General features: G+C 35.7%; 1 protein-coding gene across 2 annotated transcripts in view; it reads right to left on the bottom strand.

The window, feature by feature from the left end:
• Window positions 1-2899: 2899 nt before the first annotated feature.
• CTDP1 (CTD phosphatase subunit 1) overlaps window positions 2900-16260 on the bottom strand; it is a 188535-nt gene continuing 175174 nt past the window's right edge. For both annotated transcript variants that reach the window (XM_069095009.1, XM_069095011.1), the window contains one exon: window positions 2900-4160. In XM_069095009.1, coding sequence (XP_068951110.1) covers window positions 4019-4160 — 142 coding nt within the window. In that variant the 3' untranslated portion in view covers window positions 2900-4018. The remainder of the gene's footprint in view (window positions 4161-16260) is intronic.

Below are 16260 nucleotides of genomic sequence, written 5' to 3'. Positions count from 1 at the left end.
AGTGAATAGAGCACCAGCCCTGGAGTCAGGAGGATCTGAGTTCAAATACGGCCTCAGACACTTAACACAAAAACTAGCTGTGTGACCTTGGACAAGTCACTTAACCCCAATTGCCCAGCCTTCCCCCCTCCAAAAAAAAAAAAAGTTAATGAAAATAAAGATGTTATTCACTTCCCATCTAAGTTCACAGACTTCCTAAAATCTATCCACAGACCCCAGGTTAAGAACCCCTGTTCTGTCAAAGTGGTCTTATGTTCACAATTCTATTTCTGCCCTGTCTTTTTCTTCTTATTCAGGATTGCCTATCAATACTATTATCCTGACTGCATCAAACTCTGAAATATTACAGGGATTTCTCATTGAAATGTAGTAATTCAAGAGATGACCTAAAAATTCATGTCCAATAGATTAAGAATGCATGTTGCCCCAGTGTGCCTCCTGGTATTCTAATTCAGCAGGCTCCCTGTCTAAGAATCTCAGGAGAATCACAATTTCAAAGGGCAATGGAAAATCACAGAGAGGGCAAAACTGGACTGTGACATATTAGCAACAATGATTCATGGTTGAAATTACCACAAGACATTATTAGAACATGTACGGCTGGAAAAGAAGGTGAGTTTGTTGTGTGATAAGTTAGAGAAAGACAGGTTATGCTTCAATGGCACCCATAAAATGTACCTTCAAGTACACAGAATGAGTCTTATGAGGAGGACTTACAGAAAGGCATGGACAAGAATCGCTTAGAATGAGAGTCCATGGAGAGGTTGTAATCTATAACAGGAGGGGGATCACAGAGTCAGAGCAGAAAGGGATTTGTCATGGAATCATAGATTTAGAGCTAGTCCTAGCTTCTTATTTTACAAATAAGAAAACTGAAGCCTGGAGAAGTCAGGGGACTCAGCCAAGGTCATACAGGTAGTAGAATGGCAGAGCTGGAACTTGACCTCAGATTCTGTGACTCCCAGCATTTTTTAAAAACTTAGTTCCCTCCACTCCATCCCCTCCCCCCCCAATCAAAATCGTTCCTCCCTCATTGAAAAAGAAAAACAAAACTCTTGTAACGAATATGCATAGTCAAGCAAAACAAATCCCTATGTAGACATGTTCAAATCAATCAATCAAGCTATCTATTTTTGTACCCTTAGTCCATCACCTCTCAGTCAGGAACATAACATACTTTTTCTTTAGAGATCCAATCTCATTTTACAAGAGAGGAAATTATGGCCTAGAAATGTGACATGGCTGAGATCACTCAGGGATTAAATTCCAAGTCTAGCATTTGAACCCTGGCTTTCTGACACCAAATCCAGAATTGGGTATTTCCCCACTAATGAGGGGGTAGTTCTCTTAATTTGATCATAGAACCATTTCAGCCTTAGGTGGATTTTGTTTTGTTCCTACTTATTTGAATGAAAAATCTTTTAACGTGCTTTGAAAACCAGATGTACATTCCATTGCTTCTATGGTAAAAGAGCATAAAACAAAGAAATAGCAATAATTTATTTAATGAGATTAAGACTTTCACTATGTTTTGGTACTGTTTACAGATTCTAGACCACTGTTTAATGAAAAGTATCAAGATCTATTTGGCATTGTTTTTTAATTGTCATAGTTTTTTTTAAAAAGTTGTTTTAAAGTAGCCTTTCATTTTATTTCCAAGGAGATCTCCTATCCTGAAGTAAGCCAGTTACCCGAGAAAACAGACAGAAAGGAAATCTGCTCTGCAACTGATGCCAAGACAATGCTTTCTGTGAAGTGGTGGGCAGAACAGTAATAAAAAAGTCTCTAAGAAACTGAACTATGATATTTTCAACACATTTTCAAACTCTGATCTCCCCCAATTCCAAAGACTACTTCAAGGCTAATTTATTGACTTGGCCTTCTATGTTTCAAACGCAGTTGGAAGACAGCCATTAACATTGATGACCTTGGGCAAATAAATCCAACAAGTACCAGATGATCATCATTCAAAATTACCTCCATTGGGCCAAAGTGTATAAACATCTGGTTCTAGACTCTAAAACAAGCCATTCCATCAAATAAATTGAAACAAAAAACTCATTTAAGACTTTAATGGGTTTTTAACCTCATTAATGCAGATGGATGGATTGGGGGGGAATAATCTAGCTCTAGATTTGGAGTTAGAGGACCCAGGTTTAAACCCTGGTCCTGCCACTTTAATTCGTTTACCAGCTCCCACCAATCCTTCTTCCATTCAAGCTTATCTACAATTTAGACTGAGGACAACAGGTAAAATACTCTCATACATTTTTGAGTAAATATGAAGTATGACACTGTTTTCAACTTTTGGGAAAGTATTACTCAAAAATATCTTAGTGGTATACACTGAAATTTTGTAGTGGATCCAAAAAATGGAAAAGGATATTCAAAGAAATAAATAAGCCAAGACTGCCTGAACAACTCAGGGTCACTCAATAAGTTAAGAAATGTGTGATAGGGCTGAAAAGACTTGTAGCAGGATTTTCCAGTCTTGGTTGGAATACCTATTAGTCAATTTTATCTCACGCGTAGCTAAGGATAATGCTTATCATCAAGAAAACTGTATGGAGCAAACAACAAAAAAATTTGAAGTTTTGTTTGCTAAAACTAGTAAAGCATAACATATGGAAGATATTTGTATAGATTTTGAAAAAAAAGTGTTGTGATTATCAGGCAACACTTGTAGCATCTTACTCTTCTCTCTAAAGTTCAGAAGAACCATTAAAAACTCCTTAAAATTTCTCACTTTTATCCTATTTCCAACATCTTTAGGTACTTTCAGAAATCCAATTATGAATCATCCTCTGCAACTTTTTAATATCTTGTGGTAAACTCCCCATTGAAAAATAAGTAGAAGACTGTGAAATTTTAATAAAACAATTTTTGATAACTTTAAAACTTTTTCAGTTAAGTATTGTTTAATTATCTGTATTAGCTTTGTGACCAAAACAAAATAAAATGACATCTACATAGAGCAAGAAAAGTCTTTAGCGAAAAATAGATTATTCTAAATAAAGCTAGTTCTGAAGTAACAGCATTGTAAAATGCATTGTATCTAATCAAAGGAACTTCATAAAATGCACACACTACTTGAATTCACAAAAGAGAAAGGAATTTACAAAATGGATCTTTATTAAATGAAAGAAAAATCTGTTTGGTGGGTCAAATATGAAATAGAATATACAAAAACTTTACATCAGATCTCTCAGCCAAAGAAATAAAATCCTATCTAAGATAAACTAGCACTCATTCCTTTTATGAAGAAAACAAATGCATGAATATGTTCCTTATGGCAGTACAGGATGGCAGAGCATCATACACTGTGCTAAAATTCCAGGTTACACAGAAGCAAAGTTTAAAATCTAAACAATAGTCTTCTAAACAGCCCAACTATTTCAGAAAGTAACTTAAAAAATAGGAAATTTGATCATTATGTATTCTTTCAGAAGCAAGTGACGTGGATGTCAAGTGCAGAGTTCATGAAGCCTGCATATCATATTTTCAGTTTCTATACAAATATAAATTGTTTTGCATTTTAAAATCCTTTTAATATTTTTGATAGCTTCAGCTGTGAAAAAGCATGACTAGATCATCAGATTCTTGCTACATCATTCCTCTTATCTTGTCTGTTCCCCTGAAATCTTTTACCCCAAATCATGTGCTGTGGTATTAAAAAAAACAAAACAAAAAACCCTGCAATGTGTCAATAAATCACAAACCCTCCTACTACTATATATTCTGTAAAATTCAACACTTCTTTGGCATTGCACACTAATTCCCCTTTTAACACTTTTGCTATTTAAAAAAGTATACTTTGACTGTAGTAAAACACCTTAAAAACACCTATTTTTGATTGTGTAAAATAATGTGTCGCCTTTTTGTGTTGATTTACAAAATATACATACTGGCTTTGAGGGAGAAAAAAAATAACTGAGTGCTACCATATGGGGCTCATTTGAAGTCTGTGATCTGTTACAAGAAATAAAACATAATTACAAATCCTCCACCCTTCCAGATGTCACATGAAGTCATTCAATTCAGCTTCAAGTGCAGCTGCCATTTCATCTGCCTCGGAGCTGCTTCCTTCCTCATCTTCATTACTGGACTCTTTACTAGATTCACTGGCAGCATCATCCTCATTCAGCTTACGCTTGTGGCCTCTGTAAATGTATTAAAAAAAAATGAGTGAGATTACAGGTGTGCATTCAAAATACTGCATCACAGAAGCTGTACTTTTGAATATACAGTTACTTTAAAAATCTGTGAATTAAGAAGAAAGAATATTATATTAGTCCTAACAATACTCCAAAATCTGTGATTTGAAACAGTGAGGGTACTCCTTTCCTTCAGCTATGCTGATCACAAACCATCTAGCAGTTGGTCTATCCTGGAGAATTTCTGTGCTAAAAAGATTTGTCATTCTTTAGTCAACCTATGGAAGAGCTTTTCCAATGCAAAGAAGTTGGTCACTGAATAATAATACATGACCAGGTCCATTCTAGAGTCTTTCCAGCTGGCAGAGCTTATGGCAAGCATCCAGGAGAATCTTCACACTACACTAAAGCATCAGTGTAGGACGTACATGGATGTAATAAAAATCTATGATACCAAGAATGCTTAAACCATCAAGGCAATGCACACTAGAATTACCAGTAAGAAATTTGAGTTTTAGTCTATTCTATGGTCATATACCACTATTCTAATAACAGTCAGATAAGTGTCACAACATATCAGGAGGACTTGGTGAAAGAATGTGTCTGGATTAAAGGAAATCCACCATCAGAGGGGTGAATGGGAAGGGTGTATTTGTGTGTGTGTATAAAATAACTGAAAATGCACACCCAAATGATGTGGATTAATCATTTTTATATACAATGGACAACATGTGTTTTAAAGGAAGAAGTAAGACTCCTCATGAGGTGCTGGAACCTCCTTCCTCTCTGGTAGTCGTTATGAATTTGGGAATGCATTCTAAATTATAAGCTTTAAAGACTGTTAAAACTGGAGTTCTTTGTCACATACAGGCATTTGGGAAAACTAGTTAAAGTGAGACAGAGGATCCTATGCATACTTGGAAATGAAAAAAAGTTATAACCTATCTTTTTATGTAACAGATTTGATGTTCACAGCACAAATGCAGGGCTGTTTTTTTCAACAATTCATGGTTGGCTGGCCTGAAGCTTAAGAGTTACAGAACCTTGAAATGATATAATCTGACTAGAAAAGATAAACAGCTTAATACCTAATGACAAACATGACAGTTTGTTTTATTTTATTTTTGGAGAAAGAAGGGAATGCTCTGGGCCTCCTGTATTCTCACTATAGTTCCTTTTATGGCATAGAAAGTAATTTTAATGTGCAAACTTAAAAAATCAATAGCATGTATGGCATTAGGTGCCATAGTGAATTTGCACCATCATAAGTTTGTTTCTTAGCACAAGTGTTTGGCTAACAAGACGTATTTATATTGTCAGCTATATATTTTAGCAGTATTATTAATTTTAATATGTATCTCTATTTTACATTATCTCAAATGAATAAATAATGTAATTTATTATGATAAACTGCAATAAACAATGTAAATGTTAACACTGTAATTACAACATGCAATACTAGAAGTAAAAATGGCAATAGTTGTAGCATCTGTCACAACAAGATATCCTTTTATTAGTTGAAAGCATTTCAACTTTTGATGAAATGAGAAGGCAACTGTTTATTTGTTCCCAGAAACATTTGACATTTATTAAAAGCACTCAAAATGTACCAGTATAATTGAGTTATTTATAGGGCAGGAAGTGAAGACACATGGACAAGTGAGATTACTACTTAGCAGACACAAGGCCCTGCTGTAGCCTTTTTATATAAAATGGATTCTTTGCAGCCTGGAAGCTACTATCAAACTCTTTTATCAATTTAGAAAATATATTCCATACCTTCCTTCACATGACCACAAATAACCTTGACATGACATCCCTTGATGGCCACACAAACAATAAACTGGAAAAATAATTATTTACCTGATACTTAAAGGCTTAGCAAATTAACTGCTGTTTTAAAGGACTGGATATTTAATGAATTTAACAGATGCAGTTATTCCTTCCACATTGTGACTTTTCCCATCGCAGTTTCATGTATTATCAGCATAAGAAATTAAATGGGAATTTTGTGAAAGCCGCAGAGGACATGAGAAGACCAGTAGACAACACAAAAAAAGTTAAGGAACTCAGAATTACATAAAATATATGTAGAGTATTGTATAATACCAACACACATTTTATAATAAGGAACTGTAAACACCCCATAAAAGAAAAAGGAATTCTTTGGTATGAAGGGTCAAAAAGTTTTATGTAGATTTTCCAGACTGCAGGGGTGCTGTGCCCCTAACAAGCATTACATAGAATGGATAATTGTATATATGTGTGAGACATTATTTTAAATTAATTTTGCCTCAGATACTTAATAGCTGTTTAACCCTAGGCAAGTAAAAATCTCTGTCAGCCTCAGTTACCTCATGTATAAAATGGGGATAATGATAACACCTATCTTATAGGGTTGCTGTGAGGACCAAATGAGATAATATATGGAAAGTGCTTTGCAAACCTTAAAACACTACAGGTGTGTTAGCTATTAACCTATGCTGTGGAAGATACAAACACAAAGAAGGATGAATGTCTGCCTTCAAGGAACTCAAAAGACAGGAATACAAATTAATATGTTAAAAATAGTATGTAATGAGTGTCACAAAAGAGACATACAGAAACCTTAAGAGAAGGGAAAACACCATTTTTTGCTTGTAGTGAATAGGCAAGGCATCACAGAAAGGAGCATTTCAGTTGGGTCCTGGAGGATGGGTCAGATTTCAACATGACGGACAATAAGAGACAGGGTAACCCCAGGGAACATAATGACTTCATTCTAGAAGCTTTTAGATTTGAAAATGAATAATAATTAAGTGGATCTGGTAGCAGCTAAACAACATAGATTAGCTGGCCCCTGGCAAAAGAAAAGAAATTTGTTTTCTTACTTCTAGAACGCCACCACAAATTCATTCACTTCAACATCAGCCAAAAAGTGCTATTTGATTACCATATAAAGATCTGCCAACCACCTGATCAAAAATATACAGTTTCAAGTTGTCACTAACTAGTGACTTAAACTGCTAAGGAATTTAATCAGAAAGTTAGCATTTCCTTAGGGGGTTATTAAAAGTAATCACCTTGAGGCAGACCTGGAGGATACAGCCCACAGACCCAGGCCCAGAGGGTGCAGGGCTGGAAGAGGCCTGATCAACTGTGAGGGCAAGTCGTCCCACCAACCACAAGGGCCACTACCAGGCCTATCACCAAAGGTCTGGGACTGGAAAGAGAAAGGTAAGAAACAAATACAGGGGCCCCTGTCCTGGACAGCAAACACTCCTGGGGCTACCACTTCATAGCCCAGAAATTAAAAAAAAAAAAAGCCCCTATCAGGGCCTCCAAAGACAAGGATGACAGAGTGAACCTCCCCTGCTCCACCACCACCCACTCTGAAAACATAGTAACTCTTGCCCCAGGGCAAAACCCTCTACAGTAAAGGCTTGGGATCCCTAGAGGAAGGGCGTGGCTAGGGCCCTGTCTCAAAATGGGTAGAAAGCACACTACAAAGACTCTGGAGTCCTACTATCCTAGGAGGGAGGAAACAAACTCAGAGGGAGACAGTGTGGACTCCTCACCCACAGCTGAAACATCAACAGGGAAGGGGCCCAAGGACAGAAAGCTCTCCTAGATGAGATCAAAAGGAACTTTGAAAACCAAATGAGAGAGATAGAAGACAAAATGAATAATTCTCTCAAAACCAAAATTGCAGAATTAGAAAAACATTATAATGAAGAAAACATCTCTCTAAAAAGAAAAGTGTATGATATGGAAAAGGAGCTCCAAAAATTAACCAAGGAAAATGATTTGCTAAAAACTAGAATCAACCAAAGTGAAACAAATAACTATGAGGAATCAGAAATTAGTCAAACAAAACAACAAGAATGAAAAATTAGAAAAAGAGGTAAAATACCTCAATGGAAAAATAACTGACCTAGAAAACAGATCCAGGGGAGAAAATCTGAGAATCATAGGCCTACCAGAAAATCATGATGAAAAAATAAGCCTGGAAAACATTCTTCAAGAGCTCATTAAGGAAAATTGCCCTGAGATACTAGAACCTGAGGATAAAATAGAAATTGAGAGAATCCACCAGACACCTGCTGAAAGGGATCCCAAACTGAAAAGTCCTCAAAATGTTGTGGCCAAAACTTACTACCAGGTAAAAGACAAAATACTTCAAGCGGCCAGAAAGAAACAATTCAAATATCGAAGGTCCACAGTGAGGATTGCACAGGATTTGGCAGCCTCTACACTGAAAGATCAGAGGCAGTGGAAAACAATTTTCTGGAAGGCAAAAGAGCTCAGGTAACAACCAAGGATCACCTACCCAGCGAGACTGAGCATATTCTTCCAGGCAAACGGATGGTCATTCAACGATATAACAGAGTTCCAGACCGTCCTGATGAAAAAGCCAGAACTCAATGGAAAATTCAACCTCCAAATACAAGATGCAACAGTGACATAGAAAGGTAAACAAGGAAAACACACACACACACACACAAACACCCTGCTATTTAATAAGAGCAAACTGGTTATAGACAAGTAGAGGGTATGAGTATAAAATACACAAAATGACGATTAAAAAAAAACTTATTAAGGGCTACAAAGGGACTGCAATGGAAGAAGAGGAATGAATGAAGTGGAAAAGGGTAAATTATGCCACATAAAGGGGCATAAAAACTGTATAGCAGAGGAAAAGAAGAGAGGGAGATGAGAATCTTGTGAGCTTTCCCCTCACTGGTTCTGGTGCAAGGAGGAAATAACAACCAGTTAAGCACAGGACTCTATGGAGAAGAAACGCAAAAAGTATCATTTTAGAGGGAAAGAGGGGAGGGAGAGGAGCTTCGTAATGAGATTTGTTCCTGTCACTTTTGGTGTGAAGAAGAAATAACATAACTCATTAAGTATAAAAATATCCTACAGGCAGTAGGAGGGGGAAAGGGCTACGAAAGGGGGGGGGGAGTGCTTAGTAGGGAGGGAAGAACTAAGGGGAAAGGGGAGGAAAAGGGAGGGGGCTGATAAGGGAATACCGAGGGAGGTGGTGGTCAAAAGGAAAACTATTAAGGGGAGGAAGGGAGAAGGGGGAAAAATATGAGCATTAACAGGGGACGGAATAGAATGGAGGGAAAGAAACAGATAACAATCATAATTGTAAATGTGAATGGAATGAACTCTCCCATAAAACGGAGACAGATTGCAGAATGGATTAGAAATCATAATCCTACAATATGCTGTTTACAAGAAACACATCTGAAACAGAGGGATACACACAAGGTAAAGATAAAAGGCTGGAGTTAAATATAGCATGCCTCAGCTAAAGTAAAAAAAGCAGGGGTAGCAATCCTTATCTCAGCTAAAGCAAAAGCAAAAAATGACCTAATTAAAAGAGATAAGGAAGGAAACTATATCCTGTTAAAAGGCACCATGGAGAATGAAGCAATATCATTACTTAACATATATGCACCAAGTGGTATAGCATCCAAATTCCTAGAGAAGGTAAAGGAATTAGAGGAAGAAAAAGATAGCAAAATCATACTAGTGGGAGACCTTAATCTCCCCCTCTCTGAATTTGATAAATCCAACCTCAAAATAAACAAGAAAGAAGTTAAGGAGGTGAACAGAATTTTAGAGAGGATAGGTATGATAGATCTCTGGAGAAAACTGAATGGGGATTAAAAGGAATATACTTTCTTCTCAGCGGTTCATGGCACATACTCAAAAATTGATCACGTTCTAGGGCATAAAAACCTCACAATTCTACGCAGTAAGGCAGAAATATTAAATGCATCCTTCTCAGATCATGATGCAATAAAAATTACATGCAATAAAGGGCCAGGGAAAGACAGACTAAAAACTAATTGGAAATTAAACAATTTAATCCTAAAGAATGAGTGGGTCAAACAAGAAATTATAGAAACAATCAGTAATTTCATTCAAGAGAATGATAATAATGAGACAACATACCAAAAATTGTGGGATGCATTAGAGGCAGTTCTGAGGGGAAGTTTTATATCCCTGAGTGCATACATGATTAAATTAGAGAAAAGGGAGGTCAATGAATTGGGCATACAATTGAAAAACCTAGAAAAAGAACAAATTCAAAATCCCCAATTAAATACTAAATTAGAAATATTGAAAACCAAAGGAGAGATTAATGAAATTGAAATTAATAAAACTATTGAATTAATAAATAAAACTAAGAGCTGGTTTTATGAAAAACTAAAATTTATAGACCCTTAGTCAATGTGATAAAATAAAAGAAGAAAACCAAATTATGAGTATCAAAAATGAAAAGGGTGAATTTAACTCCAATGAAGAGGAAATCAAAACAATAATTAGGAATTATTGTTCCCAATTGTATACACATAAATTTGACAATCTTAGGGAAATGGATGAATATTTACAAAAATATAAGTTGCCCAGATTAACTGAAGAGGAAGTAAATTACTTAAATAATCCCATATCAGAAAAAGAAATTGAACAAGCCATCAGTCAACTCCCTAGGAAAAAATCTCCAGGGCCAGATAAATTTACTAGTTAATTCTATCAAACATTTAAAGAACAATTGATTCCAATACTCTACAAACTATTTGGGAAAATTAGTGAAGAAGGAGTCCTAACAAATTCTTTTTATGACACTAATACGGTACTGATACCTAAATCGGGAAGAGACAAAACAGAGAAAGAAAATTATAGACCAATCTCCCTCATGAATATAGATGCCAAAATTTTAAATATTAGCAAAAAGACTACAGCAACTTATCTCAAGAATAATACACTTTGATCCAGTAGGATTTATTACAGGAATGCAAGGATGGTTTAATATTAGGAAAACCATCAGTATAATTGATCATATCAACAATAAACCTAGCAGAAACCACATGATCATCTCAATAGATGCAGAAAAGGCTTTTGACAAAATACAACATCCATTCCTATTAAAAACATTAGAAAGTATAGGAATAAATGGAGCCTTCCTTAAAATAATAGATAGCATCTATTTAAAGCCATCAGCAAGTATTATATGTAATGGGGAGAAGCTAGAAGCATTTCTCATAAGATCAGGGGTGAAACAAGGGTGTCCACTATCACCCCTCTTATTCAATCTGGTACTAGAAATGTTAGCAGTAGCAATTAGAGAAGAAAAAGAAATCAAAGGAATCAAATTAGGCTAAGAAGACACCAAGCTATCACTCTTTGCAGATGATATGATGATACACTTAGAGAATCCTAGAGAATCAAGTAAAAAACTGCTTGAGACAATAAATAAATTTGGCAAAGTTGCAGGATATAAAATAAACCCACATAAATCCTCGGCATTCCTATATATTTACAATGAAATTCAACAGCAAGAGATAGAAAGAGAAATACCATTTAAAGTTACTGTAGACATAAAATATTTGGGAATCTACCTGCCAAAACAAACCCAGGACCTATATGACCACAACTAGAAAACACTTTTCACACAAATAAAGTCAGATCTAACTAATTGGAAAAATATCAATTGCTCGTGGCTAGGTCGAGCTAATATAATAAAAATGACAATTTTATCTAAATTAAATTATATATTTAGTGCCATACCAATCAATTTACCAAAAAATTACTTTATAGAGCTAGAAAAAATAGTAACAAAATTCATTTGGAAGAATAAACAGTCCAGAATATCAAGGGAATTAATGAAAAGAAATGCTAGGGAAGGTGGAGTAGCTCTACCAGATTTCAATCTGTATTATAAAGCAGCAGTCATCAAAACTACTTGGTACTGGCTGAGGAACAGAGGAGTGGATCAATGAAATAGATTAGGCACACGAGATTCAGAAGACAATGACTACAGTAATGTATTGTTTGATAAACCTCCAGACCCTAGTTTTTGGGATAAGAACTCACTATTTGACAAAAACTGCTGGGAAAACTGAAATATAGTATGGCAGAAACCGGGCATAGACCATTATCTAACACCATATACCAAAATCAAGTCTAAATGGGTGCATAATCTAGGTATAAAGGTTGATACTGTAAGCAGTCTCAGAAAACAAGGAATAGTTTACCTGTCAGATTTGTGAAGAGGGAAAGACTTTATGACTAAACAAGAATTAGAGAACATTATAAAATGTAAAATGGCAAGATTAAGAGGGAGGTGGGAAATTGGGAAAGAATCTTTACAACCTATGTCTCTGACAAAGGCCTCATTTCTAAAATATACAGAGAACTGAGTCAAATTTATAAGAATACAAATCATTCCCCAGTTGATAAATGATCAAAGGATATGAACAGGCAATTTTCAGAGAAAGAAATTAAAGATATCTATAAGCACATGAAGAAATGCTCTAAATCACTATTGATTAGAGAAATGCAAATCAAAACAACTCTGAGGTACCACATCTCACCAGTCAGATTGGCTAAGATGACAAAACAGGAAAATGACAAATGCTGGAGAGGATGTGGGCAAATTGGAACACTAATGCATTGCTGGTGGAGTTGTGAACCGATCCAGCCTTTCTGGAGAACAATCTGGAATTATGCCCAAAGGGCTATAAATACTTTCATATCCTTTGACCCAGCAATGCCACTTCTAGGATTATATCCCAAAGAGATCATAGAAGTGGGAGAAAGACCCATATGTACAAAAATGTTTATAGAAGCTCTTTTTGTTGTGGCAAATAATTGGAAATTAAGGGGGTGCCCATCAACTGGGGAATGGCTGAACAAGTTGTGGTATATGCATGTTATGGAATACCATTGTGCTATAAGAAACGAGGAGCAGATGGACTTCATATTTACCTGGAGAGGCTTATACGAACTGATGCTGAGTGAAAAGAGTAGAACCAGGAGAAGTTTGTACACAATTACAGACACAACGTATGTGTGATGACCAACTCTGATAGACTGGACTCTTCTCAGCAATGCAGTGATATAAGTCAATCCCAAAAGACTCATTATGGAGAGAAATGTGTGCATCCAGAGAAAGAACCAGAAAGAACTGAGTTTATATCCAGATGGAAGCAAAATACCTGATCTTTTTCCTTTTCTTGTTTGGTTTTATGTCCTCTTTACCATTTTTCATTCCATCTGATACGATCTGTCTTTATAACCTAATGTATAATGTGAAAGTGTTTACAGACCCTATACTTGACTACATGCTGCCATGGGGGGGGAGTGTGTGTGAAGGGATGGAGGGAGAGAAAAATTTCAAACTCAAGGAATTGTGGAATTGAATCCTGTAAACTAAAAGTAAATAAACAAATTAATTAAAAAATAAATGAAAAAAAGTAATCACCGTATGAATTTCTTTATTAAACAATGAACTAAAAAAATGCGAGATTATAAGATTGGCGAATGTTACTGAACTTTATTACTGGTTACTACTGAGTAAGTTTCAATGGCAGTTTGAAGTATTTTTCTTAGCTAAACTAGTCCTAATTATGTTTCTAAAGCAGCAACATTTCAGCCAGCTAATTCAAAGACAAGCAGTCTGCAGAATCAATTTCATACTGTTTTAATCTAGTTATCTTCTAAGAAAATGCAAATTTACTCAACAGCACTTTTAGAAATGTTCTTCAATAGATCAGTGACCTCTTGGATGCGGGTAACCCCCTACCCCCACCCATTAGCACAGACCTCAATCTACCCTATCTTCTCATGCTCTCTGACTCATTCTGTGACCTCCCAAAAGGTGGACCCCTGAGGGTCCACCCAAAATGCCTTAAATCTGATTAGATATTATTATATCCTACAATATTATGGAGAAAAAGAAAAACTAAGAGTCACACACACACACACACACACACACACACACAACACCCCTACTAATTTTCTTTTCTCTCAATATGCATGGGGAACTATTAGGCTTCAATTCATTACATAAAATGAACTCCTTTTGAACTTTTTTGTTCAAGTCATTAAGATACAAACATCTCTTCTCACCCTCCTTCTCCACTACATTGTATAGCACTACTAGTAGGTTTGAAAACAATTTCTCTAATTTGAATTTTTTTTTTTTCGGTTAAACGGGCTCCGAAATGGGTGAAATGTCAACTTTTGCATCTTTCCCAATTGCTAGTCAGTACATGATTAATTTCAAAGGCTACCTAAATTAATTCCTAGTAGAAAGGGAATTAAGAGACTTAAATTATATTTCCCAGTTCTACCATTCATAGCCATATAATTATATGAAAATAATTTCCCCTTTTTTTGCCTTTCCCTTCCAAATTCAATGTGAATAATTATGTTCCCTCTATGTTAGATGTAATGGATTATTAAGAATTTTTTTTACAAAATCAGTTGTTTTAAAAACTGAGGTGTTTTATGTAACTAAAAAATTTTACCTGCATGATTTTACAACTGCATTTTGTGCTCAGGAAAAAGTGTTGGTTCTACAACTACAAAATCAGAAAGTTCAGGCTCAGAAAGCAAGCAAAACCAAAAACAAGATGTCTTAATTGATTTTAATTTATTATTGTTAAAAATTTAAGAACTTTTTTTTTTAGTTTTTTCTTCCAAATTTGAAGACACACTTTATTAGTAGTTGTTCACCAGAGTTGGCAGACACATGTGTTATTGACAAATTATATCACTCAAGTGCTGATCTTGTCACAGAAAAAAAATAATTTCCATAACAGTTATAAAATAGAGGCTTAAAACAAACTGAAATTATTCATGTCAACATACTCCTATTGCATTCTGTCCTCTGGATGCTGGCTACTTCTGTAGCTAATAATCACTAAAGCTCTCCACATAGAAATTCCCAAAATACTTATGTTGTTTTGGATTAGAATAAAGATTACATACAAGCATTTATATCACATTAAGCATTAAAACATCTTTAAAGAAATCCTTGATAAACCCAGGGAGTCTCTGATTTTTTTTAACTGTCCCATAGTTTCTCATGGAAGGTCTTCTGTAGGCCAAGAGCTTTACTTATGTATGAGAAGATGTTGTACAGGTTTCTAATCTCCCATTTTTTCAAATTTCTTGCAATTTTATGTCATTCATAATGTGTCTTGGTGACAAAGATGACATGGTGTTTGAAAACGTCCTCTAAGAATAGAGAGGAAATGAAGAGGCCAGACCAAAGGCTAACTTCTGATATTTCCCCTTATAGCCCTATGTGGCAGACCAAGACTGGAACTTGACTTCTTGTCAGTTGAATCTCTATGGACAGGCCAAGGATGATAAGCTTTGCTGCCACTTCCTGTCCTGTATGGAGAGAGCAAGGACTGAATTACTGAATCCCATGCCTCAGAAATGGAGGTTCCCTTCCTTGTGGAAATCAATATAATGTCTGCATCTCTCTATCTGTGAGATAGAATTCCATTAAAGCAATGCCCATGAAGAAATGAAGCCTTATGCCTAGTTCAGGTTAACATTGTCAAGTATTAATAGAAAATATTTAAAATGAAAGTGTCTTGTGAGACCCATCTCTCTTGGCACCGTAGAGATAAGGTGGCACCTCATCAGCAGCTATAGCAATAGACAATTTCAAATCTGGGAAGTGATCCAAAAGGCATGAGGGACAGAGATAAGGATACTAGACTGGCAATCAGAGGCTTCGTGACTTTGATGAAGTCAAAACTGCTGGCACAAAAATTTTAAAACATCCTTTTTTAAGATGGTGAGGATTTTTTTTTTAAATTCAATTTTTAATTTATTAATTTGTTTGTTTCCTTTTAGTTTACAGGATTCAATTCCACAATTCCTTGAATTTCACATTTTGTCCCCCTCCTTCCCCTCCCCCCCATGGCGTCTTATAATCAAGTATAGGATCTGTAAATACTTTCACATTATACAATGGTCAGGTTATAAGGATGGATTGTACCAGCTGGAATGAAAAATGGTAAAGAGGACATAAAATCAAATAAGAGAACGAAAAAGATCAGGTATTTTGCTTCCACCTGGATATAAATTTAGTTCTTTCTAGTTCTTTCTCTGGATGCACGTTTTTCTCTCCATCATGCGTCTTTTGGGATTGACTTATATCCCTGCATTGTTGAGAAGAGTCCAGTCTATCAAAGTTGGTCATCACACATACGTTGTGTCTGTAATTGTGTACAAATTCCTCCTGGTTCTACTCTTCTCACTCAGCATCAGTTCTTTTAAGCCTCTCCAGGTAAATATGAAGACTGCC

Source organism: Petaurus breviceps, unplaced genomic scaffold (genome assembly GCF_028583685.1).
Source record: "Petaurus breviceps papuanus isolate PSGF00001 unplaced genomic scaffold, PetGlider_PUasm1.0 224, whole genome shotgun sequence".
NCBI classification, from domain to species: domain Eukaryota; kingdom Metazoa; phylum Chordata; class Mammalia; order Diprotodontia; family Petauridae; genus Petaurus; species Petaurus breviceps.
Note: the sequence above shows the minus strand (reverse complement) of the source record. Positions and strands in the feature narration are given on the sequence as shown.